Raw genomic sequence first — 24,372 nt, 5'->3', positions numbered from 1 at the left:
TGAGCAGGGAAGCAAAGCTGCCTTTTTTAAAAAAATTAATTTTTTTCCTTCCCAACTGAAATTTAGTATGACTTATTTTCTCTGGTAACCATCTCCATGAGAATTGATGTTGCATTTTCATTAACGTTTTAGATTCCCATCTTATTTTAACCGTTGTTCAGAGTGCAATCTGCCTCCTCCTCAGTGTTGTGTAGTCCGTTTACTTTTGGATTTTCAAGGTTAGGAAATGTAGCACCCGAACTATTCAGCCCCTTCTAACCATGGTTATGAGTTTCAGTATGGTCCATGTAGTCCCAAAATATATGGCTTTTTCAGGGAGACTTCCAAATCATGGGGATGCTGGAGAGACCTTCCCACAAAATTGTCATGGCTGCTTTTGTTCAAATGTAGTTATTGGTGACTTTTTGGTTCCGTAGGTAAGCAGATAAATATAATTCTTATCTCTGCATGAGCTGAAGCCTTCAGCTGGCTTACCTTGTCTTCAGGTTGAATTATGGGTGCATTGAACAGGTCAACTGTTAGAAGGATCCTGGCTTCTGTGGCAGGGTCCATGGTGTTAAAGCATTGCCTGGCCTCCTAATCAGGGATGTAGAAAGGCAGGTGAGGATTTCTTGGTGGGTTTTTTTTGCAGCAATGGAAGCAACAATTAGAAACACATGATAGTGCCAGAGTTTCAATTCAAGATTACTTGTTTCTTGGAAATTACGTGGGGTAGAAATGGTCATATTCAGTATTACAGCTTGTCAATGTGGGTTAATTAGCTCCTAAAGTAGCATCTGGCAGGCCAGAGTAGCCCTATGAGGTTACTGCTATGTGGTAGTATTGACAGTTTCCTACCCTTGGTATTAGAGAACTTCAGTCTGCAGTAATACATGATATACTTCCTGTAGGTGACCAAGACTTCTAAAATCCATACAGCTCAAACTGACTGAAAGCATTTGTGTGTTACAGCTTTCTGAGAAAGACATGAGCATGCTGGAGGAAAGAATAAAACGGTCAGCCAAGAGACCATCTGCTGCTCCAGTGAGACAGGCAGAGGAGAAACCTCAGCGTGCTCAGAACATCAGTGCTAATGCTAGCATGCTGCGGAAGGGACCGGCTGAGGACATGTCCTCCAAACTCAAGTACGTGATGATACGTTATGGTCTGTAGCCTGCATAGTGTATGTGCTAATATCATGTCTGGCAATGTTGTTTTAGTTCTTGTGTCATCATCTCTGCATGTTGTGGAAATTTGGCCAAATAATATAAAACAAAATGTCTGAAACTTTTTTTTTGTCTTGTCTGTCTTGAAATCTTTCTAAATGGTCTTGTGCCTTTTTTCACTGCTTCTCCATGGACAGAGTTATGTATCGCACTTATAGGATGTAAGTACTGCCCACTAACTCCTTGGTAGCAAGGCTCTTGTATCTTTCAGTTTCTATCCTACTCATCCCTTCCTGAGGATGACAGCTTTACCGTGGCCAGTTCTAGGTTATTTACAAGTCTCTGACTTAAAAGAAACCAAAAATACAGGTTTCTGCCAAGGTGCCTATAGATCAAACTGCAGGCAGATGGTGCTTCCACGTTAGGCAGCTATTGGAAATACTGGGAGAACTTCCTGTGTGTTGCATTAAAGTGTTGATTGGAACCTGTCCTTAACTGGTTAGGGCAGACATACAGCACAGAACTGGATGAGCAGGAGTGAATCATAGAGCCTGGAGCAAACAGTCCCAGAAATAAAAAGCTCAGAAACTATATTCCTGGTCACCTGCTCATTATCTTGGAATAAAAGTCCCCGTTGAACTGAATGTATCAGAACATTTCCTTGGAAAAAAAAAATCTAATATGCAGCACAAGTCACATGGGATGTTGGGAGTCCCAGGTTGAGATGAGCTTGCAAGGTTGCTCTGTACATATGCATCCGATCCATCACTTTAAACAAAAAAAAAAGTCATTCATTAACTTTAGCACTGCATTCCATTAATGCTGTTTTAAACTGTGCTAGATATCTCTCCAAATGAACCAGTGCATACCTAGTGCAGGTGCAGGGGGTCTCGTGGTGGGTTATAAGAGAAACTATGAAGGCAGGTAACTAGCAGCTGCTCTTCTGGCCTACAAAAGCTCATTTTACTGATGGCTAGGGGAAGGGCAAAGGAGGTTATTAGGGGGTTTGATTAAAATCAGAACCTCCAGATCTGTGCTATTCTACTATGAGAGCTTTAGGGCTACCAGTGGATGCTAGTGCTAGCCACTCTTGCCTTTTGTGTGTATGTAATAAAAACCTCTCTCCCGGTTTCTGTAGCCAAAATCGCAACATGGGCAGTCACTCGGAGACAGCACATACAGTTCCACGGGAGTTTCAGCTGGATCTTGATGAAATTGAAAATGACAACGGTACTGTCAGATGTGAGATGCCAGCACTTGTACAGCACAAACTAGATGACATCTTTGAGCCGGTCTTGATTCCTGAGCCGAAGTGAGTCTGAATTTAACTCCTAAGTAAAACTAGTAGGGCTACTTAAAAATTATTTTGAGAAGCTGAATTGACCATGCTAGTTTCTACATTCAGGCTTGTTTACACAAGAAAGTAGCGTCAGCTAATTTGAAGAGAGATGTCAATGCAACGGTCTGTTGTACTGTTCTGGAATCTAGAGAGCAGTTTTTCCTAATGAAAAACCTGAGTTCTGCTTATGTGCTTTTATAGTAAAAGGATCTTGAGTCTGTAAATGTGCCAATAGACTTTACAAGCAATGCAGTAGATGTGTTAAGAGGAATGTTTCCTTCCTTGAGTATTGTCTGTGAGGAATGAAATCCTTTTCCCTTGTCTCTAAACCATCATTGCAATATAGCACTTCAGTGTTAATTAGAGCTATCTCTCCAAAGAGTAATTAATCTTTTTTCTTCAACTGTTTAGAATCCGTGCTGTGTCCCCACACTTTGATGACATGCACAGTAACACAGCTTCTACTATCAACTTTGTCATTTCCCAAGTAGCCAGTGGTGATATAAATACAAGCATCCAGGCTCTGGCACAGGTAAGTGAATTAGGGCAGCAACTAATGACACTGTACTAAATGATTTGTCTGCGAGGGTGATGAGTTGCACTGTGGTGGAGCAATCATGTCAGGTGACGTGGACTCTGCTCAGAATCTCCCTGATGACAAAACTATGTGCACAGGGGCCATCTGACTCGCTTTAGCAACAAAATTGCACTTGGATGATGTAGAATAGACTTTTAACACAGAAGCACTAAGAAAAAAAAGCGTGTGTCTGGTTTTTTGTCAAGTATCTGTGCTATAAGTTTGGAAAAGCTGGTTAAGCCAGTGAGACTTGACTGTTAAATGTAACCTGTTTTACAGGTCCTCAGCGGAAGAATTGTCTTGCCTCGTAACTTTCACATGTTTCTAGGGTGGCTTTAGCTACTTAGAAGTATTTTAACTAAAAGATTTCATAAAGCTGTTAATTCTAGAATCCGTAATGTAGCATTTCATGTTTTCATTTGTGTACAGGATAGGATTGCAGTTCTCCAAAAGGTCAATAATTGACTGTATTTGGATTAGCAATAGAAGTCTGTGGATAATGATTTCAGGTGAAGGCTTAGAATACCAGTACCTTGGGGAATGGACTGATATGGGCAAAACCTTTCCTATAGAAAAGTTTTAAAAATTATGGTTATTTTGCACTGTTTGCATGATGTTGACTTGAGTGTTTTGTTTTTGAATCGTAGATTGATGAGGTTCTCAGACAGGAAGACAAAGCAGAAGCTATGTCTGGCCACATTGACCAATTCCTAATCGCTACATTTATGCAGCTTCGGCTTATCTACAATACGCACATGGCAGATGAGAAGCTGGACAAAGATGAGATAGTCAAACTTTACAGCTGTATTATTGGGAGCATGATCTCGGTAAGGCTTCAACCTGAAAGTTAACGTGAAGAGCAAATTAACCCTGTGCAGAAGTTGCAGGAGAATGGGATGTCTGTCCTGTACCTAGGTTAGCTTACTATTGAGTCTTATTTATGAAGGTTTGTTGCTCGTTGTCTGCTCACCAGTGCACCTTTTGAGAAGGAGTGTGGGTAAGAAATTGAGGAAGGGAAGAAGGTCCGCTTGTTGCTTCTACAGAATACAGCCACTCTGACACTTTTATTAAGCTCCGTTTTAATGTTCCTTATTTTTTGAGTGCTAAGTTAGTGGCCTACATGTTTTCAGAAGTCACTCAGTAGAAGTAACTTTCTTCCTCATTGCATTTGTATTGTTTAACATCAGGAGAGATGGAGAAATGTCAAATGGTTTGACAGTGTAGTCTAGAAAAATCCCTATATTAAAGCATTGTGTGCAGGGAAAACTTCTAATATTGTCTTTAATTTGTAGCTATTTCAGATAGAGAGTCTGGCTCGAGAGGCCTCCACTGGTGTGCTGAAGGACCTAATGCATGGTCTTATTACACTAATGCTGGATTCTCGGGTTGAAGACCTTGAGGAGGGTGAGCAGGTCATCCGATCAGTCAACCTCTTGGTAGTGAAAGTTCTGGAAAAGTCTGACCAGACCAACATCTTGAGGTATATGATGAGAATTGCACAATTACTACTTCTCTTCACCCATTCTTGTGTGTTCCACGAGTGGCTGAGTTTGTTAGTTGTTCTGTAAGCGAAGAATGATGTTTGTAGAATCATTCAGCTGGTTAATGAAGAATTGTCACCGATTGTCAGTGGTGATCAGAATTTGACTGCATGGTCTGCACAGCTGGAGGCAGGCTAGACAAACCAGCTTAGTATGATTCTATATGCTTTGTAGTTAAACAGACTGCCTCTTAAAACCTTGTAACCTTAAAAAGAAAGAAAGAGCTGTTACACAATACGATGTAAACTGCTGGACTAACCCCGGTCTCTGGTGTGGTGTTCTGTGGGGAGTGGAGTTGGCTTTTTTGTGTGTGTGTGTGTGTGTGTGTAGCACTTTTCCTGTGTAACTATTAAAAAATTATTCCTTCTAGTGCTCTGCTTGTTTTGCTCCAAGACAGTCTGCTAGCAACAGCCAGCTCTCCTAAGTTTTCAGAACTTGTCATGAAGGTGAGCCTGTAGTAGAAGTTTTGAACTTGGTTTATCTGAATCAACTTAGCTGAAAGAATAGATATTTAAAAAAAAAAATTGGTGACTGTAACTTGAAATATTTCTCATAACTCTTATAATAAACTCTTATACTATAATCTTATAATTCAATGTTATGTATAGTGACTATGTATAGTATGCCAGGAGGGAGCTTAACACCTGGCAATAGTTTACTGAAGCTTGTGTATTCTAATACAAACTCCATACAGATGTGTGCAGTCACCTGCTGGGCTGCTTTGCGTAGGCACAGCACTGTACTAGGGATTCAAACAGTCTCTGGCTGGAGCTGGCTTCTATTTTGTCATCTCTAAAGACATGCAGAGTGAACGTGCAAGTGTCTGTATTTAAAGCATGGGAGTAATCTTTTTTTGCAATCCAACACCCTCTTGTAACTGGCATGATTTAAAGTCAATTTAGGCATTCTTAGTGAGGTTAAACCTAAAGAGCTCCTGCTGTGTGGGGATGTATGTAACATATATGCATTATCTACTGAAATGTCTTTACACAAAGCATTCAGTCTCCTGTTATGGATAGAGAAGTCAACCCTACTTCTGTGCATTAGCTCTGAAGAAGGATCTGGATATAGAACAGCTAGTTACAAAGAGAAAGTATGTACCAGTGCAAATATAACTTGAGCAGACAGACACAGTGTGTGTCTGTACATGATAGCAGAGTGGAATGGCTCAGCGATATTTTTGTATAATCTCTCTGTATATAATTAAATGCTTCTTCCTTGAGTTGCTTTGCTTTAAGTCAGCCTCTTGTTTCAGTGTCTGTGGAGAATGGTGCGTCTTCTTCCCGAAACCATTAATAGCATCAATCTGGATCGGATTCTACTGGATATCCACATTTTCATGAAGGTCTTTCCCAAAGAGAAGCTGAAGCAATGTAAGAGTGAGTTTCCCATAAGGACACTGAAGACTCTGCTTCACACTCTGTGCAAGCTGAAAGGGCCCAAGGTCAGAGCAGTCACTAGCCATGTGGTTTTAAATTGGATGTTCAGCAAGTCTCTAAAGCTCTTCCTGCTTTTTTCTTTTTTTAAAAAAATTATTCCTTCTTTTTTCGTTTTAGATCTTAGATCATTTAACAATGATAGACAATAAAAATGAGTCTGAGCTGGAGGCTCACCTGTGTAGAGTAATGAAACACTCCATGGACCAGACTGGAAGCAAAGCTGATAAGGATACAGAAAAAGGGGCTTCTCGCATAGTAAGTAATGTAAATGTCTTGGGAGGGAGAGGGAATGTCAGGCAATTTAAGAAACAAGCTTAACTTTGTGATTGTGGAATAAGAAGTAGTAATTGCTTTTCCAACACACAACTAGTGTTGGAAATACTCTTCTAGTTTCATTTTTATAGCTGTTTTGGGATCTTGCAGTGTGTTTCTGTTACTACCTGAATTTTCTGTGCGTGTCCCAGTGCTCTCCGGGACATTCACGTGTGCAGCATAGGTTTTGTGCTGCCTGGTACTGCACTTGATTTATTAAGTTAACAATACCCAAAATGGGTTTTAAACACTAGCTTCTTAGGAGTCCTACAGCTTGATGATATCCCTACTCTCATTCTGGATAAACAGTGGCTGTGTAAAACCCTAATTGCTTCAAGGCTTCATCTTGGAAGTTCTGTATCCAGCTAGCAGGTCTAAAGGCACTGTGGGTTCATCTAACTTACTTTCATTTTTATTCACTTTGTTTTAGAAGTCTCCTTTTATTTATTTGTTTAGGAGGAAAAGGCTTCAAAGGCCAAAGTTAATGATATTTTGGCAGAGATATTTAAGAAGATTGGCTCCAAGGAGAACACTAAGGAGGTAAGTGCTCCCTTCCTGCAAGGAAGAGGGTGTGATACATCAGGATGGTGAATGCTGCAGTTGTACTAATGCACAAGAGTTCTTCCCTCCCAGGGTTTGGCAGAGCTGTATGAATACAAAAAGAAATATTCTGATGCAGACATTGAGCCCTTCCTGAAAAACTCGTCTCAGTTCTTTCAGAGCTATGTGGAAAGAGGCCTCCGGCTGATAGAAACGGAGCGGGAGGGGAAAGGACGCATTGCTGCTTCTACAGGTACATGGTTTAGCAAAACTGATTTATGAGAAGCAGAGATATAAGGAGAGCAGTTACGGGTCCCCTGGTAGAAACTAATTATTTGTAGATGTTTATAGGTTTCCAAAGCAAATCACATATTTTCTTGGCACTTGTGTTGCTTCCTGAGGCATCGTTTGAAGGGACTGTGCATTCTTTGTTTAAAAAAAAAAAGATTTTATAACCATTGTCATACTAAGTATAGAAACATCAGAAAGGCTTGGTCAACAAGTGGTTCTAATTCGTATCCTGTAGTGTGGGTTGAACATTAGCCTGTGCTTCATGTGTCTGGTATCAAGAATTGTTTCTGCAAAGTATACAGCCCGTTTATAACGGCAGCAGCTGTCAGGTTCTCCTTTTGCCTTTTGGTTACTAAAATGTTACAGGAGGTTATTGATAGAGAATTGTTTACTGTGGCACTGAAAAGTTTATTTTAAATAACTTGAACTGTTTCTGTAGCAGTCTTTGTGATGACCCTTTTCCTATAAATGAACTTTTTATTTGGATAAATTACTATAAAACACATCATTTGTTAGTGAGTCTTTTCATTGCAGATAAGCACAAATGAGTATTTAATGGAATATTAGGGAGGTAATGTGACAAATGATTAACTGACAATAAAAACTGATACACAGTCTGGCAAAACTACCTTTAACTTACTGTTTCTTTCACATTTCACAATGTCCTATGAGACTTTAGCTTTTTTTCCTACTATTGTTCCTTCTCCTATCCCTGTATTATAAATTACTTTAGGAAGACAATGTAAATTTCTTTCAGAACCTCTTAAATGTATTTGAATAAATAGGATGAAGATTCTACCTTTCATCCTGAAAGTCTGTACTACCAAGAAATGTTAGTTGAACAGTTAGAAATTTCAAAACAAAATTTGTGCCTCAATTTTGTCCTTTTTTTTTTTTCTCTCTCATTTTAGTAGTTTGATATAATAAAGGATATTGCTCCATCTTTCAACTGTGCTTTATTTAGGCTAAAGTATAAATGCTTAACCTTAATTCTCCTTTTATCCATTTTAAATACCCTTGCATTAAGCTAGTGAAAACAAATCTCTGTCCACATTAAGTTTTAAAACTTGCAATTCATTTCAGAATGGGAAGGTTTTGTTAGAATGTAGAATCCTGTCCTAGTCTTTTGGTAGGGAAGCTTTAAAAACCTTGCTGCATGCCTTCCAGAAATCACTATTTTGGATTGAGTTGGAAGAGGCAGCAGCTTTAAGTTACTTGAATGAGAGGTAAAGAGGGATTAGAATCAATGGTGAGGTCTGCCCAGAAGTACTAATAAACTCAGAAGAAGACAGAAGACTCCAAATATTTTCCATCCTGACAACTGCTGAGTTATCTCTGTTGGACATCATGGTTACTGCTGATCCACATCAGCATCTTCCTCTCCCTCCTCATTGTCTTTTTTAGCTGTCAGCCTCAGCACTACTTCTGAAGCTGCTCTGCTGCCACTTCTTAAATGTCTCAATTGCTATTCTTGGTTTTCAGTTGCCACTCTTACAAGGAAATGAAAGGAGTGATATCCTACACTGGCAAATGCAAATAGCTTGGTTGATTCTTCATCCATTGCATCTTATTTTAAGGAACTGACCAAGAGGCTTACACTTTTTTGGATGTTTTTAATCTTTGTTTTGTTTTGTTTTCCCCTCCCCCCTTCCCCTCATCCTCCAGGAATTTCTTCTCAGATGGAAGGAACATGTGTTCCTGCTTCTACCCACACTGTATCTTCATCTATAGGAAACACAAATGGGGAGGAAGTGGGGCCTTCAGTTTACTTGGAAAGATTAAAAATCCTCAGGCAGCGTTGTGGCCTTGACAACGCAAAGGTATTGTACTTGACAACACTTGTAACTTCCCAGGGGAGGCACTTCATTTGCCCCCCTTTTTGGGTTTGTCTTTTTTTTTAAGAATTCAAATAATTATTTTTTCTGTGTCAAACAGAATTGGTGATCTTTCATTTTAGTGCATGTCCTAGCTATTCACTGCATGCCACCAGTATAAATAGCTTTAAACTCATTACTTGGCCAAGTAGGCTTATGTTTCAATCTACTGTCTTTGCAGCATTGGTTTACATGCAGGTTGTTTCTACAGCCCTGTAGTTTAGTATCTTCCCTTGCCACGTAGCTGAGTCGTAAAATGGTTCAAATAACTACTGTTCTCTGAAGGTTAACATATATTGACCTCTGTTTGAGCTGAATGATGTGGAAATTCTAAATTGTTCTGCTCTGAAACAACCATAACAGTTGAACGAAGACTTTGAGTGAAGTTATATTTTGGGTGTATAGATACTGAGGCACAGAAATGCTGAATGAGTTTTGTATTGGAAACCTGTTGGCCAAAATTTCTAACAGTTTGGTGATCTATGTGTTGGGAATCTGGTGCTGATTACTGCAGTTTGCACTTGGCCCCATGAGAAGTGATGTTCACTCGAGGAATAGTCAGACAGGCACATCACTCTTTTAACACAAACTTGCTTATGACCTCACAGCTCTGAGGAGGGGAAATGCTTCCTAGATGGTAGTAACGAGGTAGGTAACACAGATGGAAGTATCAATTGGTAAAAGAACAGTGAATTGGCATTCTAAGTCTGTGGTAGGGTGGATCTTGCCAGTCAATCCAAGTTTCCTCTTCTCGTTCCTCCAGAAAACTCATTGGCTGTTAATGCTGCGCATAGACATGCACTTTCCTCTTGTGGAGTTAGAGTTCAGGCTGTTCAGGACTGCAGCAGACCTTCTCAGTAAAACACTGGTCTGCTGTGAATTTTTGATCTTTAAAGGCTGTAGTTCCTTTGTGTCCCTACTGACATCAAGCTAAACATGAACTACTTAAACGATAGGAATTGAGTATTGTAGTTAGATTTGCATGGATCTGACTTTGATGGCAACTGACTTCACTGTTCCAGATCACCTGTGTTGTATTGCTCCTTCACTTCCCTCTGTTTTGAGTGTTTCTTGTGAAGATGAAAAGCCATTGATTATGGTTTGTACTTCTTACATGGCTTTTGCCACTACCTGTCTTAACACATCACTTTCCTCCCCTGTAGCAGGAAGACAGGCCACCTCTGACATCTCTGCTCTCTAAACCAGCAGTCCCTACGGTTGCATCCTCTACAGATATGCTTCACAGTAAGCTCTCCCAGCTCCGTGAGTCACGGGAGCAGTACCAACATCTGGACCTGGACTCCAATCAGACTCATTCCTCTGGCATTGGAACTACTCTGGCTTCACCCTCTTCTGCAGCAGCTAATATTGATGACTTGAAAAAAAGATTGGAGAGAATAAAAAGCAGTCGCAAATAGAGATGCGAGAGAGCATCACTGTTGCTTGGGCTGTCTTCAGCTTTAGTTTACTAAACTAGGAGTCTTCATAGTTAAATGGCCTCATTTAGGCCTAATGTATACAAACTGGTTTATGTATAATACAGTGGATTTTGGGGGGTTGAGTCATTGTGGCACAAGTATTTGTACATACTCTGCTTCTCAGTGAGCATCTCTTTGACAATAGAAGGCTGTCTGTGTATTAGTTTTAGTGTACAGACCTGTAAACAACCATCCTCTTGCTCAGACTAGTTTCTCATAACTCGTTTTTTTTATTTGTATAATTGTCTTTAAGATCTTTTCCTAGTTCTTAACTCTTAGAAGATCTTTAGTGATTTCACTTTTAATTTTTGTGAATTCTTCTTCCATGTAATCCTTGAACTGTTGATTCTGTATGGACACATGGCATGAAGTAACTAATTTAAGTGTCTTTTGTAAATAAAGTTTGCATTAACAATACCAGCCTCTGTAGGAACAGCAGTGACTGCTGGTTAGAGAAGTCACTTTCTATTCCTGAATGTTAGTGACTGGGCATCTAGAAACTGAACGAAGCTATTCTTGACATGAACCTTGGGGTTTGGATATATTATAAGGAAGATGAGTGAATATATACTGTCTGTGGGTGCAATCCTGAGACTTTGCACTCTTACTTCTGTGAGCAGTAGTGCATTTTTCATAGAGTTGCTTTTTATTGTTTTGGAATATGTTTCTGTAACTTGAGAATATTTAGTTTGCTGAAATGCTTATTTTGAATTATCTCGTCATTGTGATGCCTCTTACCCAGGTGAAGCGTGGTCCCAAATGCTTTCTTTGAGGGAGCCTGCCGCCCTTGGTGCGGAGTAGATTAGCAGTGATGTACAGTCAGTGAACTCATTTATCCTCAACTCATTTGGTTAAGCAGGCTTTCTCATGCAGTTTCCAAGTGCTGGGAGACCTCACCACCACATTCTTTTTGCTCTGAAACATCTGATTTTGGCAAACTGTGCCATTTTGTATAACTGAGACACCTGGCAGTGCTCATCTGTGAAAGCTGTAGCCACTGGGGTTTTTTGTAAGAGTTTCTGATTGGCCTTTTTCAGAAGCAACAAGTATGAAGATGAAGATCTGCACTGTGTAGCCTTTCTAGCCCTTTCATCTCTAGGGAGGTGATGTGTTTTCACCTTACTACTGCACTTCCATGTGAGAGCTGGTTGTGAAGCATAAATTGCACATCTGTTTCCTAGCTAGAACAGAGTTATCGAGGAGTTGGACAAGCAGGCTTAAAATAGCACATTTCTGCTCTAGATATCTTATCTCTTCCATGTAACTGCTGCTTTTGTTGTTTGCTCTGTGGACCAGCAGTCTCTGCGTTAGGGCTGTTACTGAAACTATCTTGCCTGTTAACATTAAAAGTGTGGCTTTAAATTAGTACCTGTACAACAGATCTATGCCAGAGCTTCTGCAAACGGCTGAAATCTTCCTTTTACAGGACTCCTAGGCTGGGCTTGCAGTTGTCACAATACTGCTTGCTGCTTGTGGTGAGTTTGTCCCCTGCGATAGCAGGTGGTTGCGAGCGTTCCCCACCCTGTGTTAACTGACACGGTGCCATTCATTGCTCCACCGCCTGGATTTAGTAGTCGCAGTCTCCTAACCTGAAGTGGGCATGCACTTTCCTGGGGAACAGAGCTGAGTGACAAGTTGGAGGTTTGGCCCTTACTGGTAAGTGCTGAGGTTTTGTGCACTTTAACTGGGGCTGTTTGTGAGTAGTTTGTGTTGGCTGGCACTAGAGTTACTGCCACTACCTCTCAATTACTAGCTGCTTTCTGAAACTTACTGACGTTTAAATTAATCCATATGTTCCTTTACCATGTCCAGCAGATGTTCTGAAGAGCTATTTGTTAATTAGCTCAGGATGTTAAAACAGCAATGCCTGCAAACCTGCATGCAAGAATTTTTTAAATTTAAAGCTGAATTGGAAGTGAAGTGCAGGAATAATTGAGTAGCAGAAGATGTAGTTGCTTACTATGAATGAGTTTTTGCCCTGTGTCTCTGTAGTGTTTGGTTGGACTCAATATCCTGGGAGTTCTGAACTGAAACTTGTGCACATAAATTAATAAAGTCTAATCTTTAGCCCAGACAATATTTAAATAACATTAAACTGAATTTTAAAAATGATTCTTCTGTATTGTTTGTAACAAGTCCAGTATTACCTGTATGGTCTTGGTTCCCCTCTTAGATGTGCAGTTTCTCACAGATGATTAGATAGCAGTGAAAGGGTCAGGCTAAAAATGTAGACTTTAGAAGGGCTAAACGTTTTCAGTGTCGATGCCTGTGGTTGTCAATGGCTTCAAACAGTTGTGGAACTTGAACTCTTGAGGTTTCTTTCTTCAGATGTCTAAGAAGTTGGTTTTTATGCTTTCTTTGGGCAATCAAATCGGGCTGCCTTTAAGTTGGTTCCCCAATGAGTCATCTTCAAGGAGGTGGCCAAGACAGTAATTGATCAATAACTTTGTTTATATCCAACTGATTTCAAATAGTTACCTCTACTGTCACTTTTTTCAACAGTCACTCTCCTTCTTAAGGCTCTGTGTGAAGCACAACAAAAATTCACAGTTGCCTGTTCCTGTGACTTTGGTGGCACCGTGAGTGAGTAGTTTAGGAATATGGTGTTACAGGGAGCGAGGATAGTTTCCAAATCTCATTATTACTTTAAAAGAAAATTGGGCTGAACGAATTGTCTAGTCAAGAGTATGTGTTTACTGCCGGGTCCTTGGTGGTCCACAAACTGCTTCTAAAGAAGAGTTCATTAAAAAACTGAAGCTTCTTTTGGGTGTGATCCCTAAACAGACAAGACAACCAAACGGGTATAAGTGCAGGATGCTTCCATCAGACACCAGTGACTGTGCATGAATTGCTTCCTTCTGAATCTCACTGGGCAGGTGGAAAATACACTTTGAGGTCCCAGCACCACTTGCCATGTAGAAAGTTACTGCCACACAGTAATGGAAATGCTTCTGAAGATATTCAAGCCCATATTTCTCTATAGGATGAATTGCTTACAGCTAGCATCTGTCACTTCCCAAGAGCTGACCTTGTAAACAGTGGTGCTGCTGTTGTAGCTGAGAGCAGTGTTTGTCTTACCAACAGTTTATAGTTGCTTTACTTTTGACATTGATATTGGTGTTGTGTGTAATGCCACAGTTAGTGCAGGGTGATTATCTCCAGTACATTGTTGGCACAGTATCTAGAACAGAAAATGAGATGACTTGAAGGGAGGAAATGGACAGTGCCTGAGGGCACAATCGTGCTTACTGTGACTGACTTAAGGCCATCACCTGAGGTCCAAGATCTGTTGATTATAGGTGGTAGAAGGGAGGAGGATTTTTGAAGCACAAAGTTGTTTTCAGGACAACTAGTGCCATTCTGTTGGTACTCCTGGCTACTGCGATGGCTTAGATTCAAGTCTAGTGGAAGGTGTCCCTGCTGATGGCAGGGAGGTTGGAACTGGATGAGCTTTAAGGTCCCTTCCAACCCAAACAATCCTATGATAAGTGCAACTAAACTCAAGCATAAACAAAAGGAAGAAGGTGGGTTTGAAAACTTTTATTTTCAAGGGAGAACATTTTCCTTTGTTGAGGTGTAAGGATTTAACTGGTTTACTTCTCTGCTTAGGTTTTTAAGAAGTGGAGCATTGTAGCAAAACTGAGAGCAAGCAAGGTAAACGGTTCCTCTATCGCCCGTGTTTCTCGATGGCTTTTCGCATCCACTTTTTCAGGCGGAATACATGGGTGTAAAATCCGTATTTGCCGTCTCGGTCACAGCCTTCTCCCCATGAAACTATTCCCACTTGATACCAACGGTTGTCATCTGGGTTCTAAAGCAAAGAAAAATGAGATTGGCACAAGGAGCGAAAGATTTTCAGATCTAAGCCTAGCATGTGCCCCAGCCTGTGTAGTGATGGATGCTGCTTTGGGATTCAGGCTGGCAGCTACTAGATGATACAGCTTGTTGGAGTAATTTTTGTCTCTACTCTTAAACTTCTAAGTGAGACTTGGCCATCACTCATGGCAGGGTGGTTGGAACTAGATGATCTTTAAGGTCCCTTCCAACCCAAACCATTCTGTGATTCTGTAGCTGATCTCTCTGTGTGCTGAGAACTCTGTACAGAAATGGGGCTGGATGATTACAGGATTCATCTGGGTTGCTCACCTTGGGCATGAGATGGGTTTGCTTCAGCCACTCCAGTCTCCATCTCTGATGTTTTTTAGATTATTTTGAAAGTTCAGCATAGCACAAACCTAGCTCCATGTGTTTTATGATCTTGAACTTGTTGAACATACCTTCATTACAAAAGGTCCCCCACTGTCCCCTTCACAGGCATCTCCTCTCTTTGAGTCTTCAGGACTGTAACCTACAGGCAGGAAGAAAGTCAGACATTTGACTGTAGGGGGAGTGGCTGGTGTTGGCCATCTTTTCCTTGAAACATTGCTGCATGAATTTTGAGTGCCATGAGAGTGCTTACTGCTTCTGCCAACGATTGGACTTAAATTTCAAAAGCAGCTTTGTTTTTTATGGTATGTGCAAAACAGCTAACTCTGCTGCTGTCTCTGCAGCATTCCTGAATCCATCCTGTTCTTCCACCCTCTGTGCTCTCCTTCCTGTTTTCTTTCATCAGAATTACTGTTAGTGTCAGCAGCCACTGTGTTTGTAGCTGTAGCCTCAGCTACCGTGCCTGTCTCTTGTCTTACAAACTTCTGTGGGTAATATTCCACGTGCCCTGTTCTTTCTATTTACTATACAGACACTTTGCTCTCCTCGCTTTTACCTTCCTGGTGTTCTGCAAGCTCTGCTCTTTCTCTCCTCCCACCTGACTGTCCTATAGTCTTGTTATGAAGAGGAAAGGGATTTCACTTTAATTCCCAATAAACTAGAAAGTATCTTTGCGTTTTTCCATCCCCCATGTGTCCCCTTTTCTGCTGTACGTCTGCATCTCAGCTTTTTTTTTTTTTTTCCAACAATCTTATCTAGAAAGAGGAACCGTAAGAAGATGATTGTCAGTGTACTCTTATGAAACTGGCTTCCATTCTAACTCAAGTAATTGTACATGTTATTAGATGCAAACAGCACGAATGGTCAAAAAGTTTTGGAGATTAGCTTGTAGGAGCTGATAAAAGGCTGCAGGAGTGCAGAATACAGCAGAAAGTATTAAACGAGTGTTAAATCCATAGTGCCTTTGTATCTTGAATACTGTGTTCACTTCTGTTAACTCTCAAAAAGGGTATAGTGCTAGGAGAGGTTTAGGGAGGTACAGCAAGGAGTATGAGCAGTACAGAATGCCTTCTATTATAGGAAAGCTTAAATAAGTGTTCCTTAGCTTGTAGGAGAAATGACAGAGCTGCAGGGGGTCCATAGAACAGTATTGTCACATAGAGAGAGAAAATACTTTTTCTTGAGTATAGATGTGTACCTCTTCAAATTTACTAGGCAAGGAATTGGACAGAACAGGAGGAATTAATTTTTTCACATCTGCTGTAACTAATCAGTGGAACCTGTTGCCACAGAAGTTGGGGACATTAAGTATGAATAGGCTCCAGAAGGTTGAGACAAGCTAGTGAAGAAGGGGTTGTGTGGCTCCTGTGTAGGATAACTGGTTTGCAGCCTCTGATTTAGGAAGTCACTGAACTGTTCTGTGTACTGGTACGAAGATAACTTTGTATGTGCTCGGTTCTCACGCAGCTGTTGCTGGCACCTAGCAGAGTGGTGCCCTTAGGTTGGTTAGCCTGGCACAGTATGCTGATACAAACCTTATTCATAGCTTTATGTTCTCCAGCCTTCATCTTTTCTGAGAGCTGAAAAAGTTCTTATCATGGGGAAAATTAATCTTTATGGATGGCATTTTCAGATTTATCAGGAATTAACCTTGCTGTGTGAGCCCCAGCAGGAGCTCACAGCCCTTGTCTTCTGTGGCAAGTTGGCCTTGTGTGTCCAGTGCTACTTACCTGCACAGAACATGTTGTCAGTGACTTTGACTTTGGTGGATGCCTTGCAGGTATCTTGGTCTACAATGGGCACGTTGAGCTGTTGCAGAACTGTGGGGAGGTTGCTTGGGCTAGTGGCCCATGTTTCTTTCAGGTTTCCCCAACCAGTTACCCGCCCTTTGTAACCTGCCAGCATCAGCCTGTGGAAGGAAGCATGGTTATAATCAAATCTGTTTTAAAAGCTTTCTCCTGCTGGGTCCCTTGCTGCAAATAGCCTTTGAAAGCCCAAAGGAGGCCTTTTTAGCCTGCATTTTTAGGACTGTGGGACAGCTTCCTCACCTCTGCACAACTTCTTTGGTAGGCAGGCAAACAGGATGGATGTAGTCACTGAAGATGACAGGTCTCTTCAAGTGCATGAGTGCAATGTCTCGGTCCATGTTCTCTTTCCAGTTGTACTTGGGATGGATGATGATTTTATCCAACAGAGCAATTTTCTCTTTATTCTTTTCATATCTGAAATAGTAATGAAGGAAAGAACTTGCTGTACAGTAGCAACTGAGAGTCTTCTGGGGTTCATGATACTCTCAGGTGCTTTGTACCCTCTTTTTCTTTACAATGGAGCACCCCTTTAGACTTTCCATGGTTCTGCCCTCCCTTTCACTTTAACCTTTAGGATCAGCTAGAGCAGCAAGTGACAACTCCATTAGATCCTGTTATTGAGGGGAATGTGATGCTGGCTGTGCATGTTTTGTTGGATACTGCATGATAGCCCAACCTCATTACTCCAAGAGGAAACCTATTTCACTTCATCCAGGTTCTTACTTTGCCCTTATGTGCTTGCCAATCCGCACCAAGATGTCATTTGTAGTTAGGTTCTTGTCCCATGGTGGATAATAAAGACAATGAGCAGCAGTCAAGACCCAGCTGTCACTGATGAGGCTGGCACCACACAGCAGCTCTTGAGGACTCTTTTTGTAGAGCATCACCTGCCTGAGAGACAAGGAGGGAGGAAGACTTAGCAGGACTAAAGGTGTGGCTGGGCTGAATGTGTCTGTGTCGTGCAGAAGGAGCAGAATTTGTAGTGAGCAGAGGGAAGAGCACGTGCTACACTGACAAAGACAACTGCATAGGTGGCTCTCTAGCAAGTCTTCCCTGAGCATGTATATTCTGTGTAGTAGGCCATTTACCCTATGTCCTTCACTTGAGGTTTCTCATCCTCTCTGCTCCAGCAAAGCTGGAAAGAAGAAGAGACAAAGATGAAACACACCAGCACTCTTGTTTTCCTGGATGGTTGCATACTTGGTTCAAGAGGAGAGTGAGTTTCCAGCTATTTTAATACTGCCCTGTCAGCCACGTGGAGAAGCTTTGATTAGAAGCCACAATGCCCACATGCTCTCTGACATGGGAGAGCCCTTTTATTTCCCCCTGCTTGAACTGAAGAGAGACACAATTCCCCAGGACAGACTATGCAAAGATAAGGCTTACCAGGGTGAACTGCCAACTTCTGCATCATCCCCGTGCACAACTCTGCCTCCTATGTAGGACTCCAGCAGCTCCTTCTCACTTTTGTCTGTTACCTTTTTCTTCTCGAATAAAGGACGAGTGCCACAGTCTGCAAAAACAGGCGACCTGGCTTTGTTACTCTACCTGATTCACAGCAGAGAAACGTTGCCTGCACTCAGCATGGCTTACAAGCTCCATGATCATAACTGGAGATTGACTTCTGAGGGTCCTTCAAGGAATTTACATATCTCCCCCCACTTTTGACAGCGCTTGGCAAGCTGGTGTTTCTGAGGAACAGGGAGTGCCCTGTGGGGAAAAAGCTGCAGCCTTTCTGCAAACTATGATGCTGTATCAAGAGTTTTTGCTCACCTGCTTCGCCTGAACCAAAAGTTTTGTCATCAAAGAAGGTTTTGAACTCTTGAGGAAGGGTAGAACGTCCTGATAATCCTTCCCCCTGTTCGTTCTCATCCTCTAGCAAGCTGTCTGAGAGAGACAGAAGGACAAACACGGTAAAAGGCCTAGTTGCAGTTTCTGTAATTATCAGCAATGTAGATGTTCCTTTCTCCACACAGTGGATCTGATGAAGGAACGATATTTTAAAGCCACTGCTCTTCTTAATGCTCCTTGTCCACCATTGCAAGTTGTCAGGGAGAGGAGAACACCTAAGGGACATAACAGCTCTGTACAGGTGTGGCAGGTTAGTACTGTGATATTTGGACAAACAGGACTCCCACATACATGGTGCACATACTTCCTGGTCTCTGCCTCCCAGGTCAAGCACTTCACCCTAACTGCACACGCTGTTGTCTGCCACTGCCTACCCAAACCAGTGCAGGCTTCTCACCACAGTAGTGCAGATCACAGTATTCAAAGTTGGGTGGTTCATCTGTGACACACCAGACGCCCTCGTCATCTCCATCCGGGTTGCGACAATAATTCTCCAGCAGCTTCACCTCTGGGTCAATGTGTTTTCCATGAAGCACCTCTTTGGCTTTCTCGGAGTTCCACGGCAGGCACTTAGCTCCAGACACAGTGACCGAGAGGGTCCCGGTGTAAAGCATGCCTTTTTCTTGTACACAGGGCTCCACCGGGGCTGGTGGTGTGACCCGTGGAGTGAATTCGACTGTTGTCCTTTCTTCACCTGGAAAAACAGAGAGCTGTGATTTCAGCCATAGCTTTGCACTCAGAATTACTGTTAGCAAATAGCACTGGAGCCCTGGTACTAAAGCCCAGAGTTCCATGGGGTATCCTATTATGTTTGGGAGCTCCCACCATGCTCCCATGCACGTGGTGGCCCTCTACAATATCACAGTGTCAGAGGTGGCTCTTTCCGCAGGAGGTAAGGTGAGGCTGGCACTGTCCATCACACTTCTCATTGCCACTAAGATATGAAGGACAATATTGTGTTCCTTTCTGGGGTATCTTTGAGAAGCAGCTGAAGGGATAGGTACGTGACTAAGGTATATTGCTGCTGTGTCAGAGCCTCCAGTGCCTTTTTCTTAAATAGGTAACTAGACAATATTTGGGGGAGCCTTTTATTGTGATGTGCTACTAAAACGGCAAATTTTGAACTTTTGCCAATGTTTCTATACCTAAAGAAAAGAGAAAAAACTTCCTGCCAGACTTTTCACACTTATTCTTGCAAGTCTCCTAATGGCTGCAAGCTTTAAGCAGCATTTCCTGAGTGAGTAGGCATCAGATCATCTGTTCTGCAGCAGTTGCTTGACCTCAAGCTGCCTTCTCCTTGTGTGCTGGCGGAATCCCCATGTGAAGAGAGACCCTCTGTTGGACTGCTCACCCTAGGACACAACAGCCACCGAGGAAGTAGCGTTCACCTTACTCAGTGAGGCTGTTTCTGTGTGAGATTGACTCATGTCAAGGTGATTGCAAAGGAACTGTGCACAAAACCAGGGCTTTTCTAGTCCTGCCATATCCATGTAGGTGTGACAGCAGGCTGCTGTAGGTCAGAAACTAACTAGTGAACAGAGATAGCACAGATCACCCCGAACCGGAGCAGTGTCTCTTTCCAGTTTGCCATATTGCAGACCAGGGTACTGGTAATGGTTTTTAAGACATTGGAACACCCCTTGGTCAAAATGGTTGCTGACCTCTTTGACTTTCACTTATAAGAGTCATTGCCTCTAGTCTCTGATTTTGGAAGAGAAACTTCTACTGTGAGAAGGTTCTCTGCTTTCCACCAGTTCTTCTGAGATGGAGGCCAAGCCCCAGAGGAGACAGCTCTGTATGGTGGACAAGAAGTGGGAAGGTGTAAGCGTAGGAGGATGGTTGTCCTCTTAAGTGCAATGATGAGAGAAGGGTGACTTCTGTTTTCTTGCGATTGTAGGCATTAAACTGCTCCCCTCCCTATGAGTGAAGGTTAAGGCAGGCAGTCAAGCATGAGCTGTAGTGGTTTTGTCCTAAAAGTGGGAATTCAGACCAAAAATATCCAGTATGAGTCATCGCTGTCACAGTGAGGCAGCTGAGCTGGGATTTTAGAGTGTGCTTGACTGGCAACACTGGGAGGTTCTGGGGGACTGCTGATAACTGGATTTAATTTAGATCTAGATTAGTGTAGTCTACAGAAAACAGCAAATGAGAGGAATTTAGCCAGGGTAGATGTGCGGGCAACTGAATGACTTCTCCTCCTCAGCTCCTTTACTCTCTGACCTCTATTCATGTAAGATCTTTCCCTCCTAACCCTCTCCCCTTCCTTGACACATTTAGTATCAGTCTCTGTGCAGTGTTCCCTGCCAGTGAAGGGCTCGCTGGGGCGTAGCGCTGAGGCATACCACACACTGGGATGGGACACGGCTCCCGTTCCACCGTTGGGTCTCGGGTGTAGCACCATGGGCCTTCTGAGTTGTTGTCTGGGTTCCTGCAGTAGTTCTCAACAAGATTTGAATCAATGGTGGCATTAAATCTGTGAGAAAAAGCTGGTTAGGCTAGGAAAGAAGGACAACCTGGAGAACCTTTTGGGGTAGGTATGTGGGAGATGAACTTACTTAGGTATATGTGGATATTTGCTTGTCCACACCTGACATTCAGTTCCTGATTTGGTGTAGCTAATTGTCCCCCGATAGTTCTGGCCCAGACCAAGAGAGCAGTCACCTGTCAAAATCCCAACGTGGTGTAAGCCAGGGGCAGTGGAAATGGATGTTGTGTTTTTCAAGGTCACAGCTACCATCCCACCAATGCCTTTTAACTTCTGCTGCGTGTATGAGCCTGCACAAGCACTGGGATTCTCTTCATGGGGTGGGAAGAGCACACAGCTTTAGCTCTCTCTACCTCATCAGAGGGAGCTCACCCAGAGGTTCTGCTTTGCTTTGGCTGTAGGCACAAGTCAGAGCCCTTCTGAGAGGCTGGGCTTGGGAACACCTGACTGTGTCACAGGAGAAGGGATATCTACCCCTGTGCTGTTTCAATGGGAGAGTTAGGCTGTTTGGGGAATGGTTAGTAGGGAAATAAGAAGAAAGGAATTTCAAACTCTCCTCCTTCTATTTTTCTTTCTAATCCGATGGCTTCACCAACTTTAGATTCTTTTTCCTTACAAACTCTTCAGGAAGTAAGTTCCTGGTGCTCACTGTATCTGGGACATTGAGGTCAACATTAATTTCTTACCTTCTAGACAAGCATCCAGAGCTGTCCTGGAATTTCTCAGGCCCTGACATACTAGCAAAGTAAGAAGAAACACATTATATAAAAGGAACCCAAACAAGCATCATAGTTTGAACCAGTTTATCATCTAGAACAAAGTTTTGGGAAATGAGCTCTCGTCAGAGGGAAGAGAACCATCTCTCTATGATAGGACAGGGCATCCTAAGGGATAGCAGAGTATCTGCAAGACTTGAAGCAACTTACCTTGGTATGTTGACCAAAATGCCTCCTGAAAAAAAGATTTTAAAAAATAAAATTATGTATTGAAGAGCAGAGACACAGAACATCAGACCCTGCTTAGCTGCTGCCATTCAAACCAGTAGGAGAATGCCCCTTCACAACAAGTGGAACAAAATAACTTAGCTCTGTTGATATCAATTACTGTGGAGTCCAACAAAGCAAAAAATCTGATATAAAACCACATTCCTACTCATCAGGCTCAGGAATCAAGAGTACTGTTGTTTCTAGAAAGACCAAAGATGCTTACAACCTTCATCAGCCTGCAAAGGAGGCAGAGCCTGAGCTACGGTGCAGGAGTTGAACCCAGAACTTCTAAAGCCACAGATCACATGCAGGTATTGCTCAGTGATTTGGATTGGCATGAGAGCGGTGGTTTTAGAAATACTCTGCAGAGGTTGTGTCTTGCTGGCTCAGACTCCTGTCTTTCTGTTTACTGTTGTATTTTTGGGTGTGGAATTCAGGATGGATACTGGCCTTAGGCCTCGGAGCAAATCCCAAAGGGATGCAGAACAAATTTAGCAGAGTGAGTGAGTCTGGAGGCCAGAAAAAGGGACAAACTGTGCTAAAGCTTCAACTCAAAGGAGCTTGAGGCACCTTCACTCAGTGTTGGGTTGCTAAGGCAGCTCTTCTGTGTGTCTCTGGGGCTGTGGCAGATCCAATGTTGAACTAGTGGAAGATGTAATTCAGGACTGATGGTTGAGGGAAGACTCTCTCCTTTTCACTTCAGTTTTAAAATAGAGATGGAAGGAAAAGAAACTGGGATGTGAGCTTCATTCCCTGGAGTGGCTCTGGGAGGGAAACTCCCTAAAGAAGCCTGAGCTCTCCCTGGGGCACACAGGCATCAGCCTCACCTTTGTATCACAGAATTGAGTCTTACAACCCCAGCTCGTGGCTGTGTGTGCAACCTGCTGGTCTTTAACTACAGCAGTCGGCTGAGGGAATGGTTCTTGGGACCACCCGTGTCCCCTGCACGTACCGTCTGAACGGTGGATTCAAGAGCTTCAAAAGCCTCCTCGTAACTGCACGTCTCCTCCAGGCACTCTCGCTCCAGGTTTCCCTTGAGCATCTCTTCCAGAAATCCCTTGTTGGCACGTCGTGAGCGCTTGAGCAGTGACAGTGCCTGCCCCTTTTCCAGGAAAACTACCGGGTCAGAACACTGCTAGTCAAAGGGGTGCTCACAGCGGGAAGGCCCCTTTGTCTCCCCTTGCAGTTCCCAAAAATCACACACAGCTGAGGTGATGATCCCACAGCCCAGCCTCCCCCAGAAGCCCTGTCAGATCCACGCCTGATGATCAGAGCAGGCTCTCTACAGTTCATCCCTCAGGGCTGGCATCACTTAGGCAACAGAAGTGACAGGAACCCTCTGCTATCCTCAGCAAAGCTGCTCTGCTCATTTGCAGTTGGGTAGAAGCTTGTTTGCTTCGAGCTTGCTGCTGCTCCCTGCCAGCCACTGTATTTCTGTCTTGTCAACCTCAGGCCACTGTGATAGGCACAGTTTGGTTCCATCCATTGAGCAACCTGGTCTAGTGGAAGGTGTCCCTGCTGCTGGCAGGGGGGTTGGAACTGGATGAGTTTTTAGGTCCCTTCCAACCCAAACCATTCTATGATTTTACGATCTTCCTGTTCAGAGATCCTTATTTGAGACCTGTAGACAGGTCTTCCCCCACACAGCAGTGGGTCAGAGAGGACCCAACCTCGTATTAAAAAAAGACAGGTGAATTAGAGGTTCTGATAAGAGAAAAGGAACAGTGAGCAGGAAGGCCGGGTACTGCGTGTGACCTGAAGTGGAGATAAGGGACAGCTGGGGAGGCAATGGAGAACCACAGCCACCCAGGTCAGCCAAGGAACTCTAGCCCAAAAAGGCCCATGGTTGTGCTACACAAGGTCCTGGACTGAGCTGCATTCTGCTTCCTGCTGTCTCCCAGGTCACCCACAAAATCCACTGAGCTGCTGTCACCAACCTTCTCTGGATGCTGCTGCATCCTCCTGCGCACGGAAGACCTACGCTTACCCCACCCTTGGCAGCCTTTCACTCCCAGCCTCAAGCTTTCAGAAACTCTTCCTGCCTTACCAAGAAAACCTGCCACTGGCTTTACACTTGGAAAGAAATAACCCTGTCTTTCTTCCTTTTGTCACCCCCTGGTGCCGCCCTCCCACCCATTGAGTCTTACCTCCAGCATGGCTCAGCGTGAGGTGCAGAAGGCTGGAAAGGAGCAGGCCCCTCAGGACACTGGTGGTGGTGTGCACCATGCTGTACAGCCCTGGCTGCAGGGGAAATGCAAAGGGAATGGAATAAACGGAGTCACAGCCCTGCTGGGTTAATATTGAACCAGAATGAAGAAACAGGACTCCAGAGGTCGTGGTGTGTCAGGGCCAGTGGGACTGAGGCTCCTCTTAGCCCTCCTCTCTTGGCATCTCTCCCTCCCTTCAGAGCATCTTCATTTTCTTACTTTATTGGTAGAAGCCAAACAAAATGTCTCTGGATCCCCATGGGACTAAAATTAGCATCCCATTTGAGAACAGG

At 43.1% G+C, this 24,372-nt stretch overlaps 2 protein-coding genes and 1 non-coding gene across 4 annotated transcripts in view; 2 read left to right on the top strand and 1 right to left on the bottom strand.

Moving 5' to 3' along the window:
- The window catches only part of CKAP5 (cytoskeleton associated protein 5), a 42,576-nt gene extending 31,623 nt beyond the window's left edge, over positions 1-10,953 (top strand). The window contains exons 32-43 of one of the 2 annotated variants that reach the window (XM_010172213.1): positions 952-1,124; positions 2,284-2,457; positions 2,896-3,016; positions 3,709-3,888; positions 4,354-4,541; positions 4,973-5,048; positions 5,858-6,046; positions 6,159-6,296; positions 6,810-6,893; positions 6,987-7,146; positions 8,850-9,004; positions 10,222-10,953. In XM_010172213.1, coding sequence (XP_010170515.1) covers positions 952-1,124; positions 2,284-2,457; positions 2,896-3,016; positions 3,709-3,888; positions 4,354-4,541; positions 4,973-5,048; positions 5,858-6,046; positions 6,159-6,296; positions 6,810-6,893; positions 6,987-7,146; positions 8,850-9,004; positions 10,222-10,476 — 1,893 coding nt within the window. In that variant the 3' untranslated portion in view covers positions 10,477-10,953. The remainder of the gene's footprint in view (positions 1-951; positions 1,125-2,283; positions 2,458-2,895; positions 3,017-3,708; positions 3,889-4,353; positions 4,542-4,972; positions 5,049-5,857; positions 6,047-6,158; positions 6,297-6,809; positions 6,894-6,986; positions 7,147-8,849; positions 9,005-10,221) is intronic. The other variant, XM_010172214.1, reaches the window with a different exon arrangement.
- On the top strand, positions 3,066-3,176 carry LOC114818746 (small nucleolar RNA SNORD67). The gene has a single exon (XR_003766251.1). It is a non-coding gene; the product is annotated as a small nucleolar RNA SNORD67 (small nucleolar RNA).
- Positions 10,954-14,039: 3,086 nt separating the features above from the next.
- On the bottom strand, positions 14,040-24,103 carry F2 (coagulation factor II, thrombin). The gene is made up of 14 exons (XM_010172212.1): positions 24,020-24,103; positions 22,825-22,988; positions 21,813-21,837; positions 21,573-21,623; positions 20,957-21,062; positions 20,744-20,874; positions 18,799-19,095; positions 18,324-18,437; positions 17,937-18,063; positions 17,274-17,441; positions 16,791-16,964; positions 16,473-16,651; positions 14,814-14,884; positions 14,040-14,347 (listed from the first exon to the last, which is right to left on the bottom strand). Exons 1-14 carry the CDS (start codon positions 24,096-24,098, stop codon positions 14,204-14,206), a joined length of 1,830 nt encoding a protein of 609 aa, XP_010170514.1. The 5' UTR covers positions 24,099-24,103; the 3' UTR covers positions 14,040-14,203.
- Positions 24,104-24,372: the final 269 nt, after the last annotated feature.

This window comes from Antrostomus carolinensis, unplaced genomic scaffold (assembly GCF_000700745.2).
Source record: "Antrostomus carolinensis isolate BGI_N321 unplaced genomic scaffold, ASM70074v2 scaffold18907, whole genome shotgun sequence".
Taxonomy (NCBI): domain Eukaryota; kingdom Metazoa; phylum Chordata; class Aves; order Caprimulgiformes; family Caprimulgidae; genus Antrostomus; species Antrostomus carolinensis.
The sequence above is the reverse complement of the archived record's forward strand: the minus strand, read 5'-3'. Positions and strand labels throughout refer to the sequence as shown.

Coding starts and splice junctions, on each gene's coding strand:
- F2 (XM_010172212.1), bottom strand. CDS start 24,098: ATGGTGCACACCACCACCAGTGTCCTGAGGGGCCTGCTCCTTTCCAGC. Junction 21,063..21,572: donor TCTGGATGCTTGTCTAGAAG/GTAAGAAATTAA, acceptor GGATTTTGACAG/GTGACTGCTCTCTTGGTCTG. Junction 14,348..14,813: donor GGGGACCTTTTGTAATGAAG/GTATGTTCAACA, acceptor TCTTTGCTTTAG/AACCCAGATGACAACCGTTG.